The sequence below is a fragment of the Haliaeetus albicilla genome, chromosome 9, assembly GCF_947461875.1.
Source record: "Haliaeetus albicilla chromosome 9, bHalAlb1.1, whole genome shotgun sequence".
Lineage (NCBI taxonomy): Eukaryota > Metazoa > Chordata > Aves > Accipitriformes > Accipitridae > Haliaeetus > Haliaeetus albicilla.
Window position 1 is genome coordinate 25,210,947 of NC_091491.1, and position 23,573 is coordinate 25,234,519.

Consider the following 23,573-nt stretch of genomic DNA (forward strand, 5'->3'; position numbering starts at 1 on the left):
GGTACAGCTGAATTGGCTGACCTATTTATGAACCACTGTTTTTGTATTTTACAGCCCAATTCAGCTTCTACTCACACAAGTAATTCTGCTGATGTTCTTAATATTACTTACTTCATCAAGGATTACTCAAACAAGTAAGGCTTGCCAGACTAAACCCTTAACTAGCAAAACTATCTCTGTAATAAAGAAAATGTGATTATACTTTGGTAGATGCTGTTTAACTAATTTTTTTTTAATCTTAAAGTTCTTCAGGCACAAGACATTTAATGTAAATGGGAAGGAATTAGACTAACAAGGCCGTGTACTTAGCTATGAACAGCCAATTAACCATTTCACTTCTAATGCTAGCAACAATATTATTGAAAATAGCATTAAGACCTATATTCTCCAACTGAATTGGAATACAAATTCCATTCAGTTTTTGTTACTGGGTATAATTTCAAAGGTGTTAACCTTGTTTTCAACTATGCTGGCAATATATAGAATCCTAAGGCTTAGCAGGCAACTTGGTCTCTAACGAATTGCCATTTGGAACTGAACTTTTCCCTCTGCAGCGCATGTGTTAATTTATTGTATTTCCTGCACGGGACTTGGGATAACTTCTGCACAATATAGAAAAGAAGTGTCTTACCACTTACGACAAGAAGGAAAGAGTCCATCTGCTACTAAGAAGTTTTCATCAGAAGAGTGCTTTTTTGGTTTTTTTGACCCCTCTCAATTTAGACATTCCTGTCACTGCAGTTCTCTTGCAGATTATGCACCAGCAAGGAATCTGTCATGACAGTTTAAATCAGCACCACTTATTTACTGCAAGTAATCATAAACGGTTTCCATTTTTTATTTAAATTTTCAGTAGTTTGTAAGAAACCACCTCAATTTTTCCTTAGGCTGAATTTGAAAAAGTGAATCTATTGTCCTCTCTAACCTTTTCTCATAGCCCCAGGTGATACTTTACTGTGATTTCTGTATATGGGTCACTAATACTATTCTTCCTGCCTAGGAACTGGTTATGAAGGACACGATAACAGAGAGAGGATACAAAGTACATAGTTGATTACCTTTCTTTATGAAATATTAATGTAACTTATAATTTCAATATATCATTCTGAGTATAGTATAAGTTAATAATGTTCTCCAACAAAAACAACTGTATAGATGAACTGCTGTTCAGTCTAAACATAACAATCATTGTGAGAAGTATAAATTAGGATTCGGACAAAACTTTTCTATGTTAAATTCACCAAAATCAGTTTCTGGAGAAACCAAAACAACAAAACTAACAACAAAAACCAACCCAAGTTATCTTATCACCGTTTGTTAAAACAAATTTGTAAGACAAAACTGTCCATGGCAGTCTGCTGGTTTTGTAGCGTAACAGTGGCACTGCATGGTGAAAAGGTAGAACACAGCATAAGTGAAGTGAAACATCTGAATTACTGCAAACTCATTTTTCTTTCCTTAACTTCTGCTGTCAGTTACATCAGCTGAGCCAGAATCTGTTTCTACCTTACTCATTTTAGACTGTAGCCTGATTTTCTGAGGTAGCATTTATGTTACTTTTCAAAGGTGATGGGAACTGGCTTAATTCTTCTAGTAGTTTAAGAGAATACAGAATCAAAATTATGCTCACAGTTAGGCCTTTTCCATTTTCACTACTAAAAGGGTATTTATGTCTGGTGCTGTTACATTACCAGTAGAACTGCACTGTGTACTGTTTACCTTTTCTGCCTTGGGATCCAGGTAATCCTTGCAATCCTGGAGGTCCCAAAATTCCATGTTTCCCTTTTTCTCCAGGTTCTCCTGGCAGTCCCTGAGGACCTGTAGCTCCTGAGGGTGGGAAAAAAATCTGTGAATATGCAAATCTATTAAACTGATTTTTTTTTCACGCTATGGAGCACACTGCGTTAATAAGAGGTACCTGAAAGTGTATGGGAATGTATAAAGAATTGACGGATCTTGCTCTCTGAGACTGAGCAGACTACTGCTGCTCTCTATAGGTACTGAAATAGCTTTCAATACATGCCTTCATCTGATCTCTGATTTCTCTAGCTTCCTCCACAGAGGTGCCTCCTTAGCTGCATTTTCCTGTTCCATATCTCTTTTGAGCTGTTACATGGAACTATTTTTAAAACTTTGGCATTACCTGGAAATCCAGGTATTCCTGGGTATCCAGGGTCACCCTTGAATCCTGGTCTTCCAGGTTGCCCTTGGATACCTGGTGAACCCTTCTCTCCTGGGAATCCACAGAGTCCTTAAAGAAAAAAAGTAATCTAGCATTTATTTGTTTAAAGATGTCCATTCATCATCTCATGATAAGTTTAAAAATATAGAAGTTCAGTAAGGGGTTTCTTGACTAGAAGAAGAATTTTATTCAAATGCTTCAGACCCTTGCATTTATTAACAATTAATTATACTGATCTCTCTGGCAGTATCTGAAAGAGCAGAAATGGCGAGCAAGATATAGCCAAGCTAGGTTTTATTCTGGTAAGTATATTGGTATGTTCATCAGTGCTGTACTAGACAACAGTAGGCTCTACCTCCTATGTTCATGCTAGCCATATTGCAGACCGTGATGCCTCTCCAATCCCTGGGTTTATAACTATAGAAAATAACGCTTAATGTGCACAGGAAGCAGAGTTCCCTCTCCACTAACAAAATTCTTAAGTCCAATTGTTTTCTTCAGTCAGAGGTACCTGGTAATCCGGGATCTCCAGGAGGCCCTTTTCGACCATGTGTACCAAGCAGAGGAGTTGGGTCACCTCTCTTGCCTGTTGAGGTACAATGACTTTCATTTCATACAAGTATCCTTTTCATCCACAAAACCAAAGCTGGACAATTTTGTAAGATCAGATAATTTACTCATAGATATTAACAGCTATAAAAGGGACTGAGAGAATACAGAATGAAAAATGTTTTGGCACATGCAAATTATCTGCCAGCTCAGCTTGTCTTGAAGTACTAACTCAGCTTGTGTTTAGTATGACTCTTGGCAGTATATAAATTTCCCATAATGAAAAAACAAAACTAAACCCCAAAATTATGGGAACTTTCCCAATACTGACAGCATATACTGAAAATGAAAGATACTGCATAAATTTCCTGTTACACTTTATTAAACAAAGAGAACTCCTTACATAGGTTTGTGAGGATGTGCAAAATTAATAAAGCATGTGTCTATTTACTCAGTAAAGACCTTTTAGGGACTACCTGGGGATTTTAAGCCAGCACATCTTATTCTTTTTGTCTGTGCTGAAATTCCTGTTTATCACAGAATCAGTAATTCTGAGCAATTTTGCCTTACATTGTCTGCACAAATGTCTGACCTCTCCCACCTATTCATGCTGTCTCCAACTTCATTGTCTGATTTTGCTGTGAAGAGTTAAGAGGAAATATCATGTTCAAGTGTTGCTAGAAATCCCCTGCCATAGCAATCCCCACCTTTACTGGCTATTTCCTGCTTTAGTTTTAAGGATAATTTTTCCAGTAAATTTGTTTTCAATACATTTAATGAAAGTTCTCTTTATATTGAGTATTATTCTTCACTTTTTTTTTGTGGGAATCTATTCCCTGGCTGAGAAGGTCTTGAATTTTTGAAGAAATGGAAAACATAACTGAGAAAACAATTTCTCCTGTCCCCTTAATCCTTTTTTCCAGGCAATGATTTCATTTCATTATTTATCAGTAATGACATCCTGCTCCAATGAAATTTGGGAATATGATGGATGACACCATTTTGTATTTCTTTGTAGCACTTTAAAATCTAAATATTATAGATAAATCTTTCAGAGTAATCTCTACCTATGCAAAAAACAATATGCAAAACTTCATCTTTTCAGCTGAATAATTTTGCATGCATGGGTATGAACTCTCCCTGATTTGTTATGCTACACATTCAGAAGTTCCAAGAATTCAAAAATCATAGCCTGGAAAACACTGGGAAATAAGTTATATAAAAGAGATTATAAAGAACATTGGAATATTTTAAAAATACCATGTATCCGTACAATAACATACTGTAATACCCTAAATGATTGCATTTTCTTTTCTTTGAGTTGACAAATTTTACAGATCCATAAGAGTGGGTTTTGACATGTTTGATAGAATTTTTAAACTCTGAAATTTGACACAAATTTATCTTCTAAATTAGTAACACCTACTTTAAAAGGAACAAACTGTTAAAGAATAAACTGAAATGCAAATTTTGCCTTCAGGTAAGCCAGACTTGTTTCTAACGATATTCATGTTTCAATTATTTTCACTTCTGTCCTGTTTTCCCTTTTCTAGTGAGTACTTGCCATCTATCAGAGCATATACATCCTAACAGTATTGCTCTTTATAAAAGCATGTCTATATAAACTCATTACCTTTAGATCCTTTTGGGCCAGTCAGTCCTGGATTTCCAGGGATTCCTGGTAAGCCAATGTCACCCTGATTTTTTTTTTAAAAACAAAGTGAAAATGTTTGACATATGATATGTGTGGCAAGAACAATCTATAAGAGCATTTGGTTCTCTTACACTGGTAAACAGACTAGCAATCATTATGAATAGAAAAACTATGTCTTAGGTTCAACAGAAAAGCATGCTGTCTTTGTTACACGTCTAACACTGACCACTAACACTTCCAAGAAACTGTAGATTAGACTTGCTAATCATTTTGAGTTTGTGCTTTTATAGTTTATGCTAAGTCTTGGCTTGAACAGCTTAAATTCCCCACAGATGGCTTGAGTAATTTGATTTAAAACATACTATAAAAATGTACCTAATATTGTTGTATGTTACCCAAAATTTACTATAAACATTAACCAGAAATATGTTGTGATGCAACAGTAAAAATGTAAAGATTTCTCTATTTTTCCTTTTGAATAATAACCTATAAGGAGCAAAACACAGATTATCTCTTCAAAGAAATATAGTAAAAGACAAGCCAAGCAAAGATACGTCCCTTTACCAGAAACCAACTGTACTTTATGCTTCATGTTATCTCATTGCCTATCTACTTAGCATACAAGCCTGTAAAGAATTTCACCTTACATCCTTATGTGATATATGTGCACTTTTTTATGTTTGTTCTTGAGCATATTGCTTGCCTGGGTTCTGTTTGGTGTAAGTTGTCAATATCCGCACAGAAGACTGCTCCACGTAGTAAGATATGAAGAAGCAGCTATATATTAATTTCATACTTGTGCTGATGCTATGTTATGATTTCTGCAAAAAGTGATTTGTCAATCTGTTCTTAGGAATAATGTTAAAGACTTGATTGTGCATCCATTTTTTGCCCTCCTAATTAGTGCAGTGTAGCCTTGACTTCCATCAAGTGGCAATATAACAAAATCACAACATACAGCTAGGAGAGTGGGGAGAGGCCCTCTGTTGACTCTGACTACAGTTCTTGCTAAAATGTAATTAAAGCATTGAAGTGTTACATTAAGGAATTCACCCTTCCTATTATACTGAAAGTCTCTTCTCGGATCATCTAATGGCTAAGTACAATAGAAGTACCCTTCATCACGTTTCTTGGAGGCAGGAGGTCACTGCAAAGTCCAGGACATTTCACTACTACTTTGTTTACCTGGTCACCTGGTTGTCCTTGAAAACCTGTAATTCCTTTAAAGCCCTTTGGTCCTGGGAAACCCCGTGATCCTGGAAACCCCATCAGTCCAGTGTCACCATGATCACCTGGCAGTCCTGGGACACCATTCTTCCCGGGAAATCCTGGGTTGCCTCTGAAACCAGTATTACCTTTTTCACCTGAAGTTAATTGCAGAACAAGATAATGACTGATATAGTCAAGCCATTATTTGACACTTATTTTGAATATGGCTATGCTTTCACACTTTGTGTATTGCCTTAGTAATTGTCCAAACAAACTAGCCTGTTAGTTTAAGACTCTATAAACACAATAAGGTTGCTGGATGTTACTGCAGCTACAAGTCCAAACCTGTGAAAAACACCAGTGATTTATATCAGATGAATGTGTGTGTACGCAGGGCTTTATTTTATGAACCTACCTCTTTCACCTCTAAATCCGTTCTCACCAGGAAACCCTGGTTCCCCCTTTTGTCCTTTCTCAAGACGGATATTAACACCGCCACTGTCTCCTGGAGGTCCTCCTTCACCTTTGAACCAAACATATGGAATGTAAGTAAATCCTCATGAGTGACATGTCCTGAAATAATTCTCTCCCTAACAGAGAAAGCCTTCAAATACTAATGCAGTTCTCAGTTGTTTCAGCAGGCTCACTGCTAACAGAATTTATTATCCTTCTCTTGCTTTTTAGTTAATTCAGTAGTAACCCAGGTGATGTTAAATCAGAATTATTCCTTGCTTGTCTGGAATATGAAAGGTGGCAATTGTATTGTTCACTCCACAGTGTACTGTCTGTGACTGCACCTTGGAGATGGTTATTGTCTTTCCTATGTAAATGTTTAGAGAGATTATTTCCTGTATGTTTTACATAGATTGAAGAACACAGAAAATATGGTAGAAAACTTGAAAAATCTAAAGTTTCAGATACGTACAGGACAAAATTCAAGGTTTGTTTGAATAAGAGATCTTACTCTGTTTGATTTAGTGGTAAATGCACCTATTGATCTGAGTGGAATTAATTTTTCTTTAGTTATTTTTCATTATGCATTCATAAGTGAGATAACTGGATTTAGTATTTAGTATCTCTGAAAATAGAAGTGAATATACCCTTATAACAACAAGAAAAAGTAAATATATTCCTAACACAATAGTAACAAACTAAACATAACAGTAACATAACTACAGAGTGAAGTGGATTTTTACAAACCTTTTATTCCCATATCCCCACATTCTCCAGTAGGCCCAGGTGGACCCATTTTTCCTTCTTCACCTTTTACACCAGAGATTCCCATTGGGCCTTGTGTTCCTGGGAGTCCTGGGAATCCTTGGGGTCCTTGAATCCCTTTGCTTCCTGGTAATATTAAATGCTTTATTTATATATTCAGTCTGCTATGCTGTTGCTGTCATATTCTAAGGAAGAGTATAAAGCAAAAGGCAGGAAGTTTAGAAGGACTCCTTAAGGAAATCAGCAAAGCTAGAGAACCAATAGTTAGAGCATGGCTTCATGTCAAGATCAAACTTCTCTTGAAATCCAGATTGCCCTGAAGCAAACATCTTCCCCCTCCCTGCTGCCACCCCCTGGACATTTAGGCTACACTTACTACTACAGCAGTTACCCCCACACACATCTTAAACATAATGCATAGCCTAAGACACAACCAGATTTTGCATGTGGCTACTGGAAATCACGACTCCTACTGTACTGTCCAGATGAGACAGAGGAAAACAGGATTTTGCTATAGTTACTCAGAACTTTTGCCCACTAGCCAGTGATGATTTGGGACCAATTTCACATTTTTTTATAAGTATTAGACATGATGTGAAACTATTTCTCCATCTACTCATAGAATAGAATCATAGAATTATTTAGGTTGGGAAAGACCTTTAAGATCATCAAGTCCAACCATTGACCTAGCACTGCCAAGTCCATCACTAAACCATGTCCTAAGCACCACATCCACACATTTTTTAAATACCTCCAGGGATGGTGACTCAACCACTTCCCTGGGCAGCCTGTTCCAATACCTGACAACCCTTTCAGCAAATAAATTTTTCCTAATATCCAATCTAATCCTCCCCTTATGCAACCTGAAGCCATTTCCTCTTGTCCTATCTCTTGTTACCTGGGAGAAGAGACTGACACCCACCTTGCTACAACCTCCTTTCAGGTAGTTGTAGAGAGCAATAAGGTCTCCCCTCAGCCTCCTTTTCTCGAGGCTAAACCACCCAACTTCCCTCAGCTGTTCCTCAGAAGACATGCTCTAGACCTTTTGCCACCTTCGTTGCTCTTCTTTGGACACACTCCAGCACCTCAGTATCTTTCCTGTAGTGAGGGGCCTAAAACTGAACACAGTACTCGAGGTGTGGCCTCACCAGAGCTGAGTACAGGGGGATGATCACTTGCCTAGTCCTGCTGGCCCCACTATTTCAGATACAAGCCAGGATGCTATTGGCCTTCTTGGCCACCAGGGCGCATTGCTGGCTCATATTCAGCTGGCAGTTGACCAATACTCCCAGGCCCTTTTCCACCAGGCAGCTTTCCAGCCACTCTTCCCCAAGCCTGTAGCGCTGCATTGGGTGGTTGTGACCGAAGTGCAGGACCCGGCACTTGGCCTTGTTGAATCTCATACAATTGGCCTCAGCCCATCTATCCAGACTGTCCAGATCCCTCTGTAGAGCCTTCCTACCCTTGAACAGATCTATACTCCCACCCAGCTTGGTGTTGTCTGCAAACTTACTAAGGGTGCACAACAATCCCCTCATCCAGATCATTGATAAAGATATTAAACAGAACTGTCCCCAGTACTGAGCCCTGGGTAACACCACCTGTGACCGCCTGCCAACTGGATTTAACTCCGTTTACCACAACTCTTCAGGCCTGGCCATCCAGCCAGTTTTTTACCCAGCGAAGAGTATGCCCATCCAAGCCATGAGCAGCCAGTTTCTCCAGGAGAATGCTGTGGGAAACCATGTCAAAGGCTTTACTAAAGTCTAGGTAGACAACATCCACAGCCTTTCCCTCATCCACTAAGCAGGTAACCTTGTCATAGAAGGACATCAGGTTAGTCAAGCAGGACCCACCTTTCATAAACCCATGCTGACTGGGCCTGATCCCCTGGTTGTCCTGTACGTTCTGCATGATGGCACTCAGGACAATTTCCTCCATAACCCTCCCCAGCACTGAGGTCAGACTGACAGGCCTGTAGTTCCCTGGATCTTCCTTCCAGCCCTTCTTGTAGATGGGCGTCACATCTGCTAACTTCTAGTCAACTGGGACCTCCCCAGTTAGCCAGGACTGCTGACAAATGCTTCAAAGTGGCTTGGTGAGCACTTTCACCAGCTCCCTCAGTACCCTTGGGTGGATCCCATCCATCCCTAGAGACTTGTATGTGTCTAAGTGGTGTAGCAGGTCACTAACCATTTCCCCTTGGATTATGGAGGCTTCATTCTGCTCCCCATCCCTGTCTTCCAGCTCAGGGGGCTTGGTAACCTTAGAACAACTGGTCTTACTATTAAAGACTGAGGCAACAAAGGTATTATGTATCTCAGCCTTTATCACTATGATTCCCCTGGCATCCATAAAGGATGGAGATTCTCCTTAGCCCTCCTTTTGTTGCTAATGTATTTATAAAAATATTTTTATTGTCTTTTACAGCAGTAGCCAGATTAAGTTCTAGTTGGGCTTTGGCCTTTCTAATTTTCTCCCTGTGTAATGTCACAACATCCTTGTGTTCCTCCTGAATTGCCTGTCCCTTCTTCCAAAGGTCATAAGCTCTCTTTTTTTCTTCTCCTGAGTTCCAGCCAAAGCTCTCTGTTCAGCCAGGCCAGTCTTCTTCCCCGCCGGCCTGTCTTTCAGCACATCGGATGGCCTGCTCCTGTGCCTTTAAGATTTCCTTCTTGAAGAATGCCCAGCCTCCTGGGACTCCTTTGCCCTTCAGGACTGCGTCCCAAGTGACTCTGTGACTCTGTCAACCAGTCTGCCCCCCGGAAGTCCAAGGTAGCCGTTCTGCTGACCCCCCTCCTTACTTCTCCAAGAATCGAATACTCATCAGCATACAATCACAGGCTGCATTAGTAAAGGAGATAGTCTGGATGTAATAAAAAGTATATTGTTCTTATTATAGCATATTTATAACAACAACCTATTACAAATAGTCAGGAAATAATACATGGAAATATGTCAGTGTTGTAAAACAACTAAAGCACCAGGATGCACCAAGATGCATCAAACTATTTTCATCCCTTTGTTTTTATTATAAGAGAAAGAACAAGGATGCTATTGTTATTGATTCTACCATGTTGCAAGGTCTTACTCTCGAAGCTGGCAAGGGAGGAGGGTGCAAAGTACTTCCTAGCTTTAACAGAAGTAGAAATTGCTCCCTTTACAAAAGAAGTTATAGATGAGGTAGTTTGCAGGATGTTTAACATACCTGTTTGTCCTGGGAAACCAGGGGGTCCTTTATTGCCTGGAAGTCCTGGAAGTCCTCGGGAGCCTGGAGGACCTGGGGGACCTCGTGAGCCAGGAGAGCCTTTGAGACCTTTGATTCCAGGTGGCCCAGCTAGGCCCCTGTCTCCGATCTGACCTTTAAAGCCTGGTAAGCCTGAGAAAAAGAGCTTTAATCTACGTATGCAAATGCAGGAAAAGGGTTCAGCAATTGTATCTAAAAAGTAGAAAGTGATAGATTTTTTGGTATAAATTTGAATATCATCAAACATGGCAAAGTAACTTGGAAACTTTGCTACCACGCTGGAGTCCTGGCTCCGCCTAGATTTTTCACCTGGAATGTTTGTTTTCTTGTATTTCTTTAGTGAGAGACAAATCCGTAGCAGTGCCCTGTGAAAAATCCCTACTAATTTGTAAATACTTTCGATATATATGTCTCCTAGCTCTCCCTAAATAACACTTCCACTTAAGAATAAGGAAGATAAAAGTATCACAGTAATGACAGGAGCTCAGTTAAGTTACTCAGGACAACAGAGCAAGAGATAACTCTTCCATTTATTACTTGACAGTGAACACACAGATTTGGCCAGTTAAGAAACAGTATGGGAAGGGAAGGAAAGTTGGCAAACTTCTGAGATGCATGCTATACATTCCTTGAGTTTAAGGAAATGTGCAAAACACAATGTACACCCCCACTAATGAGCAGCCCCCATGGAAATATTTGTTATGCCAGCCACAAAAATCATGATTAAATCTGCTAGAAAAGATGTGCAAAGCTTAGAGGTGTGAGGCAACCTGATGGATGTTGTGTACCTTGAGGTCCTGGCAGGCCCATGACACCTCTGAGTCCTGGTAGCCCTGGTAAGCCTGTGTCACATGGCGGACCAGGGAAGCCTGGACAGCCTGGTGCTCCTATATCACCTTCTGGGCCTCTAAAACCTTTGGCACCTGGAAATCCTGGAGTCCCAGGCGGTCCTGGAAACAAAAAACATTTTAAAATGTTTTATTTCCATTACTCGCCATCCTTCAGAATTCCTAATTGTAATTCTGAAATTCACATGTTCAGTTATTTTAATATCTTACTTATGCTCTAGTTTGTGAAAACTGATGCTTTTCTGCAATTTAGAATTGGCTGTTGTGGAGAGCTTCTTTCTTTAAGGAACAATTACGAATTCAACTCTCACCTATAGGTAAGAACAACTTTATGGCACAAAAAGCTAGTTTCTGATGTGTAGGAGAAGAACAGAAGGAGCTCACTGGACTGCACCAGCTACACAGCACTGGGGTCAGTTCTATAGGTGTTCCCTGCACAGAAGGGCCGGGGCAGGTGTCTGCTTAGGGCTGGGAAAAAGGAAGACCTGTAAAAGGAAACAGCAATATTTGCTATGAAGAGGGAATGAAGTGGCACTGTGGAGACACCTGCAGCAACCAGCAAAACTCCCCTGCAGAAATGGGAAGAGTAGTGCCCAAGATATTGAGGACTATATTGTATAATTCTAGGCAAATAAATTCAGCCCTCTCTCCCTGACTGTTCTCCCACCTTTTGCCAGTCTTCTCAGATTTGATAAGCAATCTGAGGCAGGGACTATCTGTGTGGCAGAGCAGGAGGCCCTAAGCACAGATGGCCACTAGGCAGCAAGTAACAGTAGTAAGAATAGGAAGCTGCACTGTTACTCCATGGACTGGGTAAACACACCTTCCCCTTTCTGCAGTGCAGATCTCCTCAGTGGCTGATCAACCTTAACTGTAAAAATGTAAACGTAAAAGCAGGATGTACCGTTCACAGTCACCATTATGGATCCGGGTAAGAGTAAGTTTTATCTGAATCAGGACCGACTTTGCTCAGATTTTCTCCTTCAAACACATGGAAATGCTTCATAAAGAACTGGCTCATACCTTGAAGCCCAGGAATGCCTGGATCACCCCTTGCTCCTTGTGCACCAGGGGGTCCTGGCAGTCCCCTGTTGCCTGGGATTCCTGGAGGACCATATGTGGTATCACCTGGAACACCTTTCTGACCATCTATGCCAGGTGGACCTGGAGGGCCATTTTTACCATCAGCTGTAGATCCTCTTTCACCTTCATCACCAGGATCACCAGCTTCGCCTCGAAAGCCTGTTGGTATGATTTTTGAATTCAAAATGGGCATAATTTGGAAGTAGTGGGGGTTTTTTTTGTTTGTTTGGGTTTTTTTTTTCCAAAACTGTGGAATATTATAATGCAAATTAAACCAGAATTAAATTATCACTATGCAAAGAAAAATAACATCATACGTTAAATTTCAGGTTTCTCATTTAGAGTTAATGATACATGAGGACTTAAGGGGGTAATTATTCATGTGGGAAGTGACAGTGGTTTTCTTTGGGGCAGCATCTATCTTGTGTACTGTCACTCTTGTCCAGTTCAATCCCTTTGCTAAAATGATACTAATTGTTCTCAGTTTTCCGAAAATATTTCCTCTCTGGACACTGAACTTTAGATTATTGCAGCACCTGTAATGCTGGAGGAAAGAAAGCGAAACCGGTAAAGATTCCTCTTCCATTAGCTGTCGTTGAAATGTGCTTCCTATTCTATTCTACCATGGTAGCTACCTTACCCTGTATGTATGCATTACAGCTTGACCAGCAGGTCTCCTGGATTACGAAAAGCACAATTCACCTTCTGGCCCAGGGATTCCTGCTCCTGGCCTGCCTCGATGGCCTTTTTGCCCATCAAAGCCATTTGGTCCAGGATGACCGGGAAGTCCTTTTAAACCCTTTGGTCCTGGGAATAGAAAGAAAATATGTAAAAAAAAAACCTGACAGAGCTCTAAAATGTGTGATCTAAGGAAACAATATCTTTATCCCATGTAAATTCATGTAGTTTGAAGACAAGTGGATTTCATATCCTTCTAACACTTTGGGCAAGAGCTACCACCCAAGTCACAACCAAAGGCATGGTTGTTGTTTCTCTAAATGGACTTGTTCCCTAATCCATAAACAGCAGACTGCAAAATCACCAGAGTAAATTAGAAAAATAAAAAAAGTATCTCTTATAACATTTTAATGTTACAGGACATCAATATTAACCTAGTGAATGACAAGTGTAAACTCAAATTCTTATATTCTCCTGTCCTACACTCTGCTTCTGGAATGGTGCAGATGAGCTCAATATGCTAATCCCTGTTCTTTCATCTCTGTATAAATTCTAGCTACCACCCACAATACTGATGTCAGGGAGCTGTGCATTACCATATTAAGCAGCTTGAAAATCCAGTATCTCCATTTGTTCTGATCAGGATTTTCTGGGGTATTTCAAATGTTCTGGAGGTGATCACAAGCAACATTTTGCCAGTTCCTGGATGAGTTCTTTGAATTTAAATTAAGTTGAACAAGTTGAAGTAATGGTAATAACTATTCAGATTTTAGGGCTCAATTGTAACTTGCCATGAGCAATATAGTTTTAGAAATTACAGTCTTGGAGCATATCTTTGCCTTGCACACCTTTTCTCCCGGTATCCAGATGTACATATTCTAGGTCTTACCCAACTCTAGCCATCTGCGTACTTTGCAGACTCTCTCATGCATTTTAACTGAAGCAGGGCAGAGTTTCATGCTACCTTCATTTAGTCATTTCTATGGAAGCAGCCTGCACACCTTTTGATCATGCAAACTGCAGCTGTCTGGCCCTTGATTCTATTAGATGAGTATATTCCTGTGTATTTGCATTTTACATTTTGAGACATGTATCCGTTGAGAAACTAGGAAAGTGTATCTTTTTAGGATAGCTTCTTTTTTTAATTACCAACTTAAAACTCCATTTCAATTAAAACAAAAAATTCTCCCATCTGTTAAACATACCTTGAACACCTTTAAAACCTGGGGGACCTGGATTTCCAGGGTATGATAACGTAATGCAGACAGTCTCACCTGAAGCAAGAGGGAGAAAGAAACTGGCCTATTTGATTTTAGAAAAAATGGAGTCTGAACATTTACTGTAATATTTCTGTAGAACTAACCAACTAGATATGCAAAGGTAAAGAGAAGGGACTGTTTATGCACACTGTTATTTCCATATTACTTAAGGTTTGATGGAGAGTCTTAAAATATATTTTTCCTGACACTTATTTTGTATAGAATATTGGTAATGATTCAAATTGTTGTAATACAGTTGTATTCTGTAAAGACTAAAAATTTTTTTTTACTTGTCACAGAAATTTGTCTTTACAATAGTCTCTGTTGCAAGAAAGAAATTCTATTTTCATCTCAATTATATGTACATTTCTGATTCATACATATTGCTATGAGTGTAGATTTTTTTATTTTGGTAGGGATTATTTTATAACCAAAAAACAGACCAAGTGTTAAGTATGAGTTGTATTTTCCTGCTCCTTTAGCAAAAAAGCATTGCCTTGCAAATCCTTACAGTCAGGAATACTCTTTACTCCAGAAAATAATTCCTCTGATAGTGTGCAAGTGGCACTTTGCAGGTTTAAGGCCCCTAGCAATTCATATTCTCACTAGTGTCTGCTGCTAAATGCTGACAGTATTGTACCTTTCAGTGTCCATACTTCACATTACCACTGAGCTTGCCAAAATTGATTTTCACTATAAATGAGTAACACTGTTTATAATACACATGAAACTGTAATGGATGCTACCAAAGATGCATTTTGTGATTTGGTTCTTAATGCAAACATTCAAAATTACCTTTCTGGCCTTTTGGACCAGGTAGCCCAATGTTACCAGTATCCCCAAACTCTCCAGGGCTACCTCTGACTCCTGGAGGGCCGGGAAACCCCAAACCAGGCAATCCCATCTGTCCTTTTACCCCAGGAAGTCCTGGAACCCCAGGGAATCCTTTATCACCTGGCAGCGATACTCCAGAATCACCCTAAAAGAAAGAAATTGTTGATAAGAAATACTAAGACCTAATTTCTTTCCTCTCTTTGATTATCAAAAGCCGCATTAGAGAATTATCTGGAGAAACCATTCTTCTACAATTAAGTGACTACATGGATGATATTAGTAGTTTTAAATATTCAAAGGCAATAGGAACAAAGGGTGGAGTTTTGTGGAGATTTTTTTTCTTCTTGATCCCATAATATTGGCACACAGAATATGCAGAAATTATATTCAGGAATATCAAAATAAACAGTAATACTTCCAAGGAAATAATTTTTCAATGCATAAAAACTATGATTTTTGATCTAGGCTAACATGAAATGATAAAAGTGATTAATCTACTAGGGATTTGGAATAAAATGGTAGTTTTCATTAAGCAGCTAGCCTTTTCATAAGATAATAGGTTAACTGAAATGGGAAAAAAACTCTGAGAAAGTCAAACATACCTCGGCTCCTTTTTCCCCAGGCAATCCTAGTTCCCCATCTCTGCCATCATTACCTCTTTGGCCTGGAAATCCTGGAACCCCAGTAGGACCTCTTTCACCTTTTATTCCTTAAAACAATTTGAAAAAAATGAAGTATAATATTTGCAGTAAGTGTTGGGAGTTTTTTATTTCCGCTCAGGTAAATGCTGGGTAACCATATGTCATATCTGTATGATAATTTCCAGTTCTTGAATTCACATTTCCTTACTGAGGTACTTTAGGCTTAGGAAGGCAGTATGTAGTTGGACACCTCATGGAACAACTTGGTCTTTCTGTAAAAGACATGTTTACAGGTACCACAAGAAATGTGGCTTTTGTTCATGCTATATACAGAGTGAAAATATTTTGCTATGGAAATCACTCAGAATTTTATTGTTGATTTCAGTGAAATCAGGATATAGCGATGCCATGTGATGCAGAATATTTATATCAATATTCCCAAAAGGTTTCTTCTTTTTTTATCCCTAGATTTCTCTTGCACTGATATTTATGAAAATGTAATTTTTGCATAAAGTACAATAAAACTATTCTAACCCAAAGATTCATTTTGCTATGTCAAGAAATCCTTTGCAAATAAACAGCAAATGTTTTGCTCTGCTCCAACATCTGTAAACAAACACAGGGATCCAAAGCTAAGCTAACTTTTCACAAACAATAAGATGGGCATCTTTTGCCTGAATAATTAGTTTAGCATTTCTAACTAAGCTTTGCCATCAGATTGCTGTAATTTGTTGTTCTCTGCTGCTTTTGCTTTTGCAAATCATAACCATAAATGTGGAGAGGTTTTGATCTATTTAATTACAAGAATTTCAGTTGTGCAACTGGTGGCCTATTGTTTCTCTTCAATGTCTGGTCAAGAGTAATTTTTAGAAATAGGAGCAGGAAACTGAGTAGCTTTTGAGACTTTGAGTTTTTCGCAAGAAGGATGTTGATGGTTTAAGTTGAGATAACAGCTGGGATACTGGCATATGACACTTCAGGAGGTGGCTTCAGTACAATAGTAGTTCTTCATGCTTTCACAATAATCATATTCTGCTTAGTCTTTGCTATACAGACCTCTGTGAGACTGATTATCAATCACATGACATGAAAAGTCACTTGTCAGCATTAATAACAAGCTGTTAAAATTGTTTTATGGCTCAACTATAGAGTAAAAAACACAAAACACGGTGTTGATCTTGTGTTTAGCAAGCAGAAGATGAATGAGATGGTACCAAGAAAGCAGTTTAGATATACATGACTTCTGGGCTTCAGTAACTTACTAAACTAGTGACTTTATTAAAGAGTAGATAATATGGTTTTCTCACACTGTTGCCTAGGCATTGCATAGGAAACAAAAAGGCAGATGATAAAATGTGTGTTTACCTTTTATTCTAACTCTTCCTGGGTCACCCTTCTCTCCTTTTTCACCATGTTGTCCAGCAGAACCAGGTGTCCCCTTACCATTGCCAAAAAAAAAAAAAAAAAAAAAAAAAAGGTTGTCAGTTATCTCCAGCAAGGAATCAATGTGGGAATTGAGGGAAAAATCAGATATCTATGTCTTGCTCTTGCATTGTTTCCTGAAACCAGACCAATTAAAGGAACAAGCCAAAACGGAAGACTTATCTCTTTGACGTCTATGAAGAGGTGTGTGAATGGCACCTGGCCTTTTCAGCCTGACTGCCAAATGAACAGATAGACAACTATAAGAAATGGTAATGCTAGAAGAATTGGGTCCATGGCTGTATACAGCTGTGGCTGTAAATGCAAGAATATTAAGATGCAAACAATTCACAAACTCTTCCCACTGCAGACTTCAACCCACAATCCACTAAGGCTACGCAGAAAGGGAATCCCTGGAGTGTGGTGACTGCTGGATGAGGCCGTCCTCCCAGAAGTGAACATGGCAGTAGATAAGTGATGCTTTTTTGCTGAGTGAAAGCCCACAAAGCTGCTAATAAAAAAATTTCATCTATGTCTAGTTAGGTACTTGGTATTGTCAGAAGAATCTATGACTTGACAGGTTTAGAGGGGAAAAGAAGTGCTTTTCTATAGTTTTATGCTGATTTGTGCTCTTAGTTCTTCAAGCAGAATGCGGTTTGCGTATCATCATTAGTGAGGTTTTGATCTTGCAACAGTACATGTGGGTAAATATATTTTACCATGTGAAATTTACACAGAAGTAAAAGGTCACTAAGGCTGAAAAACTGGGTATTATTTAGCCAGTTTCCTGTTACTGAAAATCTTTCATTAAGAAATAGGTGGAGAAAATACAAATTATAAAGTGATTGTACATCATGACAATTGTATAACAGTCAGGAGACTTCTGAAAAACGTGGTGTATCTGAAACTAGCAGTGACTATTTGTTAAGATGTCTAGATCTTTAAGTTGGCAGTGACCAGTTCTTAGTGTTTCAAAAGCAAAATGAGATAGTTGGGAAGAAAAAAGCAGAAAAATGGAAAAAAATATATATGTAGCACTTCTGTATCAAAGTGAATTATTTCTTTCCAAACTGAGTACTTCATCCTTGTTTCTCACTTAAAGAACATAAGAACACCAGAATGTTCAGGACAAGGCTTCAAGCTTTACTTCAGAACCACAAGGGCTAAAGCATACTTTCAAAAGTAAAAAAAAGATTGAAATCTCACATAATCCACTCATGTAAAAGGATTTTAAGAAAAGAAAAATAAAAAAAAATGCAAAGCTTGTAATGAAACCATTGGAACTAGAATGACAGAGCCCCTCCAACTCCTTCCTTCAGTCTCACAATGGTTTTGTTTTCTTTTGAAAGAAAATGTTCTGGAAACTTTTAAGCAATTCCTCATGTGAAAAAGAGTTCTGCTATTGAAACAAAACAAAACCTCAAAAAACCCGAACAAAAAAACTCCATATTGGAACAGTCATAAAGCCAAGCATATCCAGCTATATTTTCAAAGAAATTGCTCTCACACACAAGAAAGTATATTTAAAAAAAATTCTATTTGACATCATTTTGGTGTGCAGCATCCTGGATGTACAGTCCACATGCCAGACCAGAGCAAGTGGAACAAAATCACAGCAAGTCCAATATATCATCTTGTAATGTATTCCTAAAGCAGTTAGATTAATTGGTGTTTTGAACTATTGCTCACTGTGGGGAATAAGATAAGCTATAAGAAGCACATTAAAGAAAATAAGTCTGTTTCCAAAAGTAATAGCTAGTTTCACTGAGTTAGGCAACAAGCATCACCCATATAGGTCTCTAGCTCAAATTTGTTTGGTTTGTTAATCCTGCTGAGAGCCAATATTGAAGTAGAAAGAAACATCTGACCTCAATGTACCTTTTAGATATTTCTTAATGATTTTCTTCCCCCCACCTTGCCATGAAAAATCTTTATAGGGTTTTTCCATGAAAACCTGGATGTCAGATTTGTTAAAACAGAAATGAACTGGTCTTAGGAAAAAAAATGACCATTGTATGCTGATGTCAAATTATTCCAGTACTCAGAATCTTTACTACCAAAAAGTTCACTCAGTTTTTGTTCTTGAGGAACTTAAAATGAAATTGTTACATTGCAAGAAAGGTATTCAAGCAAATAAAAAGTCTTTATTTTGATGGTTATAGTAATTTTTCCTTCTCAGAACTATTAAATCAAGGGTAACATTTTTATTCCATTTCAGCTTCATTGCTAATATGTATGTCAGAGAGAGACAAGGCATTGCCTGTAGTGGCTGATCCTTGAGGAGAACAAACTTTGGGTGAGTAGTGACTGAAAATGGGAGATTATAAAGTAATATGGAACAGTAAAGGGATAAACACTAACAAATAGCAATGCCTTTCAGACTCCGTGGAAGTGAAAGACTCTACATTATCTTCAGACTGCTTCATAAAATAAATTAAGCACATCAAATAAATTAAGCTTTTCAATTAATTTCTAAAAAAGGAATTAAAAAAAGACTTGAAATGCCTGAATAAAATCAAGGCTTCCTTTTCTTCAGAACCTACCCCCCCCCCGCAAGCAGATGTTGGCAAAATCTGTCTTGACCTGCTGACATCATGCAATTTTTTGCAGTGATAAGGTTTTGCTGGAAATGCTTTCCTTTGAAATAACTGAAAAATCATCTTCAGTGAAGCAATTTGTGCATCTACAATGTCTTCGAGAAAAACAATGGGTATTCAAAACTAAAAGAAAAACAAGTCAAAACAAAACAAGATGAACATTCACCAGCTTTCCTAAGCCTCCTGACCACCCCACAACCACAGCATGGGATTCTGTCCCTCAGTGTAAAACTCTGCCGACTGTCACAAGGGAAATCAGATAGAAGCTAATAAAATGCATCCTCCAACAAGACTATAATAAGCAAATGTAGAAAAAACTTTTAAATAGTTTTCCAGGGCAGTTCCTACACCACTCTGCTTAAATGCCTCCTGCATAACTGGTAATTTGACGTTATTTATTTACTGAAGCTCATGAGAACTACTCACAGGGAGTCCTGGTGATCCCACTGCACCAGATAAGCCTGTGTCGCCCTTTTCTCCATGTCTTCCAGGGTATCCCATTTGTCCTTTCTTTCCTTGAGTACCTGGAGGTCCTTGCATACCACGGGGACCAGGGGGACCAGCACTACATGAGCAGAGGCCTTGATCTCCTACGTGAATGTGTCAAAATTACATTGAAAGAGTTGCAAAATTAATACACAAAAAATTACACTGCCCTTTTTCTTTTCTTTGCAAGTAGTGCACAGACCATTTTATCTCATTATGGCCTTCAAAGTAGTGAAGCATATCAGTCTCTTTTTACAGTGCTGAATAACTGCTGCACTGACATGACTCTACTGACATAGAAGCCCCAACACCAGCAGGCCATTTAACTCCACACTTTGATGGGCCTTATCCTCCAAATTACCATAAACTTCTTGCAAATTTAGGTCTAATATATCTGGTAAAGGTCTCCTATTCAAACTGTTGCTATCCAGGCATACTTACCCTTTTGTCCTTTTTCACCTTTTCTTCCTGGAAGGCCTATCCGACCTTTTGCTCCAGGTTCTCCAGGGATCCCTCTGTCAGTACAGATTATACCTTTGAAAAAAACAAATGGTACAGCTAGTATAAATCAGATCGACTGTTTCCACAGCTTAGGTCATGTGTTATCCTCTCCCTTATCTTGTTATCCTCATGTGAAAAGCTAAAGATTTTCTGAAATGCTTTACAAGTCATTGCTTATAGAAGATACTACAAGAGTCAGTCTGGCTAGAGCTGATGTTGACACATTGTTTTTTCATTGCCACTACTTCTTCCTTTTTCCACTGTAAAACTTCACAGCTCTTGTTTCTTTACTAAAGGATGCTGATTTGGATTTCCTCCCCAGTTTGCTGTGTTTTTGACTTCAGGTGATATATGTTTAGGGATGTTTTTCAGACATGTTACTTTGTTGATTTAAATCACCCAGGAAACTATGAAAATCTTGAAACCTTGCTGATTGACAACTAACAAGAAAAACATGTTTCCTACATCACATGTAAAGTTTGATATATCTGTCAAAATGCACTTTTCACCTCTACGTTTTTTGTAGGACCAACAAAAGCAATGAATCTATTAATATGCAGAATGATATTCTTGCCATATAAATTGCTGCTGAACCTACTGGGTAGTCCAGGTAAGCCTTGTCTTCCTGGCTGTCCTGGTAGGCCTGGTGGTCCAGGAAATCCAGGTCTTCCTGGGATTGATTCACCTGTTCCAGGGAAACCAGGGTCACCTTGAAAACCTTGAGGTCCTGGTGCCCCACTTACTCCTGGCAGGCCAGGCAGACCTATAATGAAAATAACAATATATGGCCCGTACAGCTTAATAGTATCATTTACTACAAGATATCAAGGAGGAAATTACAGACTGTTCAGAACTGTCCTGAAGAAGAGCTTCTATATCACAAAGACTTAAATCTAAATCTTTAGGTTTTCCAGGATTCCTAGGAAAAGAGGCTCCTGCTTTAGACCTTCAAATGCTTATTTTCCTTCTCCCCATTATCTCTTTTCCAGACATCCCAGTTATTCTAGTTCCTTATATAGAGCAAAGTCATCCTTATCACCTTCCTTCATATCTTTTTGAGATGGAGAATAGAGTTTTTGAGCACAGCACTCCAGATACAGGCATACTGTGGATTTACAGTGCATGGTAGCATTCTGCTTTGTCTTCTGTTCCTTTTCTAGTAATTCCTAAACTTCTGTTTGGACCATTTTGGTTCTTTTTTGGCCACCAAGTGCTGAACTAATATTTTTACTGAACTCTCTGTAGAGCTCAAATCCTTACTGTTGGTGACTTGCCATCAAGCAAGAAAAAAAGAACAGGGTTGGGTTTTTTTTAGCTGCTTTCTCTCCCATTGGTATATAGTTCAAATTTTATTCCCTACTTTTCTTACTTGTTCCATCATCTCCTGGTCTTCCTAGCAGGCCTGCAGGTCCAATTGGTCCAACTGACCCCATATCACCAGCAGGACCTGGAAATCCAGGATCTCCTTGTGGACCTACACAGAATTATAAAAACATGTGAATTGAACATGTTATGCAACTGACAGCTTAAATCTAAATTAAACTGCAACCAAAATCATAATTTGGGAACTACACAAAAGTAAAATACAGTAACTTCTTTTGTCTTTATGAAACATTTTTAAATGTGTAACAATTTAATTTTAAGGTGGGAGGATTTGGTTACTTTTCTATGGATTCCTGCTCATTTTGTGGGCACTGTTTTAACTCTTCTTCACTCCATAGTAGTATCTTTGTGCTACATATTTCAGAATGCTGAGAGAAGTGTTTGCCCCAAATAAATATGTCACATTTAAAATAAATGTGCATCTCATGTTATGCACATTTGGCAGTGCACACAGGGAGGTCATTTCAGGATCATCCTAGTTTAAATTATACAAATTTTAAAAAGTACATTTTCAAAATTGCTATAATGAATAAATTTTAAAATTGCAATTACATAGTGATAAAGAAAACATGAATCAGATATAAAAGGCTTCATTAAATTGAAAAAACCAAATATTGGTAGTAGTTCTGTTCTCAAACAATTCTGCTAAAGGCCTCTTTCTCTGAAGAATGTATCCACTCACACACCACGTACATGATTAACATTAGATGTTACTTTAGATGTTAAGCATGCGGTTAAGTCTTTTGTTGCATGGGCTGGAAAAACACAGAAGCCAATGGAAAACAAATTTAATAATTGATTTTTGGATGAGGCCCCCATCTAATGGGTAGGTTCTGCTGAGCTGGGGTTGTGTTCTAACTTACTTCTGTGTTCACGATCAGCATTTGCTGCAGTAGAAATACAATTTATTGTAAGTTCTCTGTTAAAATATTCTTACAATACAGGTTCCCCAAGTGTGAGAAGCCAATGCAAATCCCTTGCAGGCAGCAGGCTTGGCTGTTCCCCACTGCCTCCTGCTACGAAATAAGAACCCCCACACACCTTTTCACCAATTAGATAATAAAGATGGGGATAAAGGGAGCTGGAACATACAAACCCAGCCTGAGGTGTAGGTAGGAAGGTAGTAAGATTGACAGGTATTCTGTTGGGAGTACTAGTTCCAGGATTTCACCCCTGCTATGCAATAGGAAGCTTAATTGTAGTCTAAAATCTGTGTGTAGTGGCAATCCTGAAAATAGGAATTCTAAATTACAATGGGAAAGATGTTTTTCATATTTGCCATCCATTATCCAGCATGGGCTTATTTTTCATAGCTTTTTCTTATATATGCTTAGGCCCAATAACTAGGGATAGTCCTGCATGCATAAAGATCTTTCAAGCAAACATTTAATCTGAAACTTTTATGTTTAACATAGTTCCAGTAAGATCAGTGAGACACAAACTCCCACAGAATGTGGCCACTAGGAAGACAATGTTTTAGGATCCTGTTCCCTGAATCCCTGGTCATCACTTTCAAACACCTTAGAAAAATAGGTCCTATACGCTTCATACAGCAGAAAGACTAGTTAAAACTAGCTATAACCTTTTACAGGAAGCAGCAGAGTTCCAACAGCTCCAGGAGGACCTGGGGGTCCTTTTTCTCCTGGATCCCCCTGTAAGAGTCCAACAATAAATTTTACTGATAAATATGCAGTGTGATAGCATGTAACTGAAAATTTCAATAATGGTGGGGTATGTAAGGATGTGACACATGTGACCTTGGAAACTTGATTTTGACGCTTTATA

The 23,573-nt window shown here is 38.6% G+C and overlaps 1 protein-coding gene and 1 long non-coding RNA gene across 6 annotated transcripts in view; one reads left to right on the forward strand and one right to left on the reverse strand.

Annotated features, from left to right (window-relative positions):
* Positions 1-23,573, forward strand: part of LOC104316163 (uncharacterized) — a 59,182-nt gene that overhangs the window by 26,775 nt on the left and 8,834 nt on the right. Inside the window, exons 4-10 of the long non-coding RNA XR_011326163.1 lie at positions 2,688-2,776; positions 4,285-4,412; positions 6,040-6,139; positions 9,383-9,584; positions 10,039-10,182; positions 19,040-19,117; positions 20,932-21,015. This is a non-coding gene — a long non-coding RNA (uncharacterized lncRNA). The remainder of the gene's footprint in view (positions 1-2,687; positions 2,777-4,284; positions 4,413-6,039; positions 6,140-9,382; positions 9,585-10,038; positions 10,183-19,039; positions 19,118-20,931; positions 21,016-23,573) is intronic.
* The window catches only part of COL4A4 (collagen type IV alpha 4 chain), a 76,700-nt gene that overhangs the window by 14,811 nt on the left and 38,316 nt on the right, over positions 1-23,573 (reverse strand). For all 5 annotated transcript variants that reach the window (XM_069792142.1, XM_069792141.1, XM_069792139.1 and 2 more), the window contains 20 exons: positions 23,371-23,440; positions 21,775-21,879; positions 21,004-21,168; positions 20,346-20,438; positions 19,845-20,008; positions 16,765-16,837; positions 15,361-15,467; positions 14,720-14,903; positions 13,871-13,939; positions 12,690-12,794; positions 11,928-12,146; positions 10,845-11,006; positions 10,018-10,188; positions 6,795-6,938; positions 6,010-6,117; positions 5,571-5,749; positions 4,365-4,428; positions 2,694-2,768; positions 2,144-2,251; positions 1,720-1,827 (listed from right to left, as the gene is read on the reverse strand). In XM_069792142.1, coding sequence (XP_069648243.1) covers positions 1,720-1,827; positions 2,144-2,251; positions 2,694-2,768; positions 4,365-4,428; positions 5,571-5,749; positions 6,010-6,117; positions 6,795-6,938; positions 10,018-10,188; positions 10,845-11,006; positions 11,928-12,146; positions 12,690-12,794; positions 13,871-13,939; positions 14,720-14,903; positions 15,361-15,467; positions 16,765-16,837; positions 19,845-20,008; positions 20,346-20,438; positions 21,004-21,168; positions 21,775-21,879; positions 23,371-23,440 — 2,473 coding nt within the window. The remainder of the gene's footprint in view (positions 1-1,719; positions 1,828-2,143; positions 2,252-2,693; positions 2,769-4,364; positions 4,429-5,570; positions 5,750-6,009; positions 6,118-6,794; positions 6,939-10,017; positions 10,189-10,844; positions 11,007-11,927; positions 12,147-12,689; positions 12,795-13,870; positions 13,940-14,719; positions 14,904-15,360; positions 15,468-16,764; positions 16,838-19,844; positions 20,009-20,345; positions 20,439-21,003; positions 21,169-21,774; positions 21,880-23,370; positions 23,441-23,573) is intronic.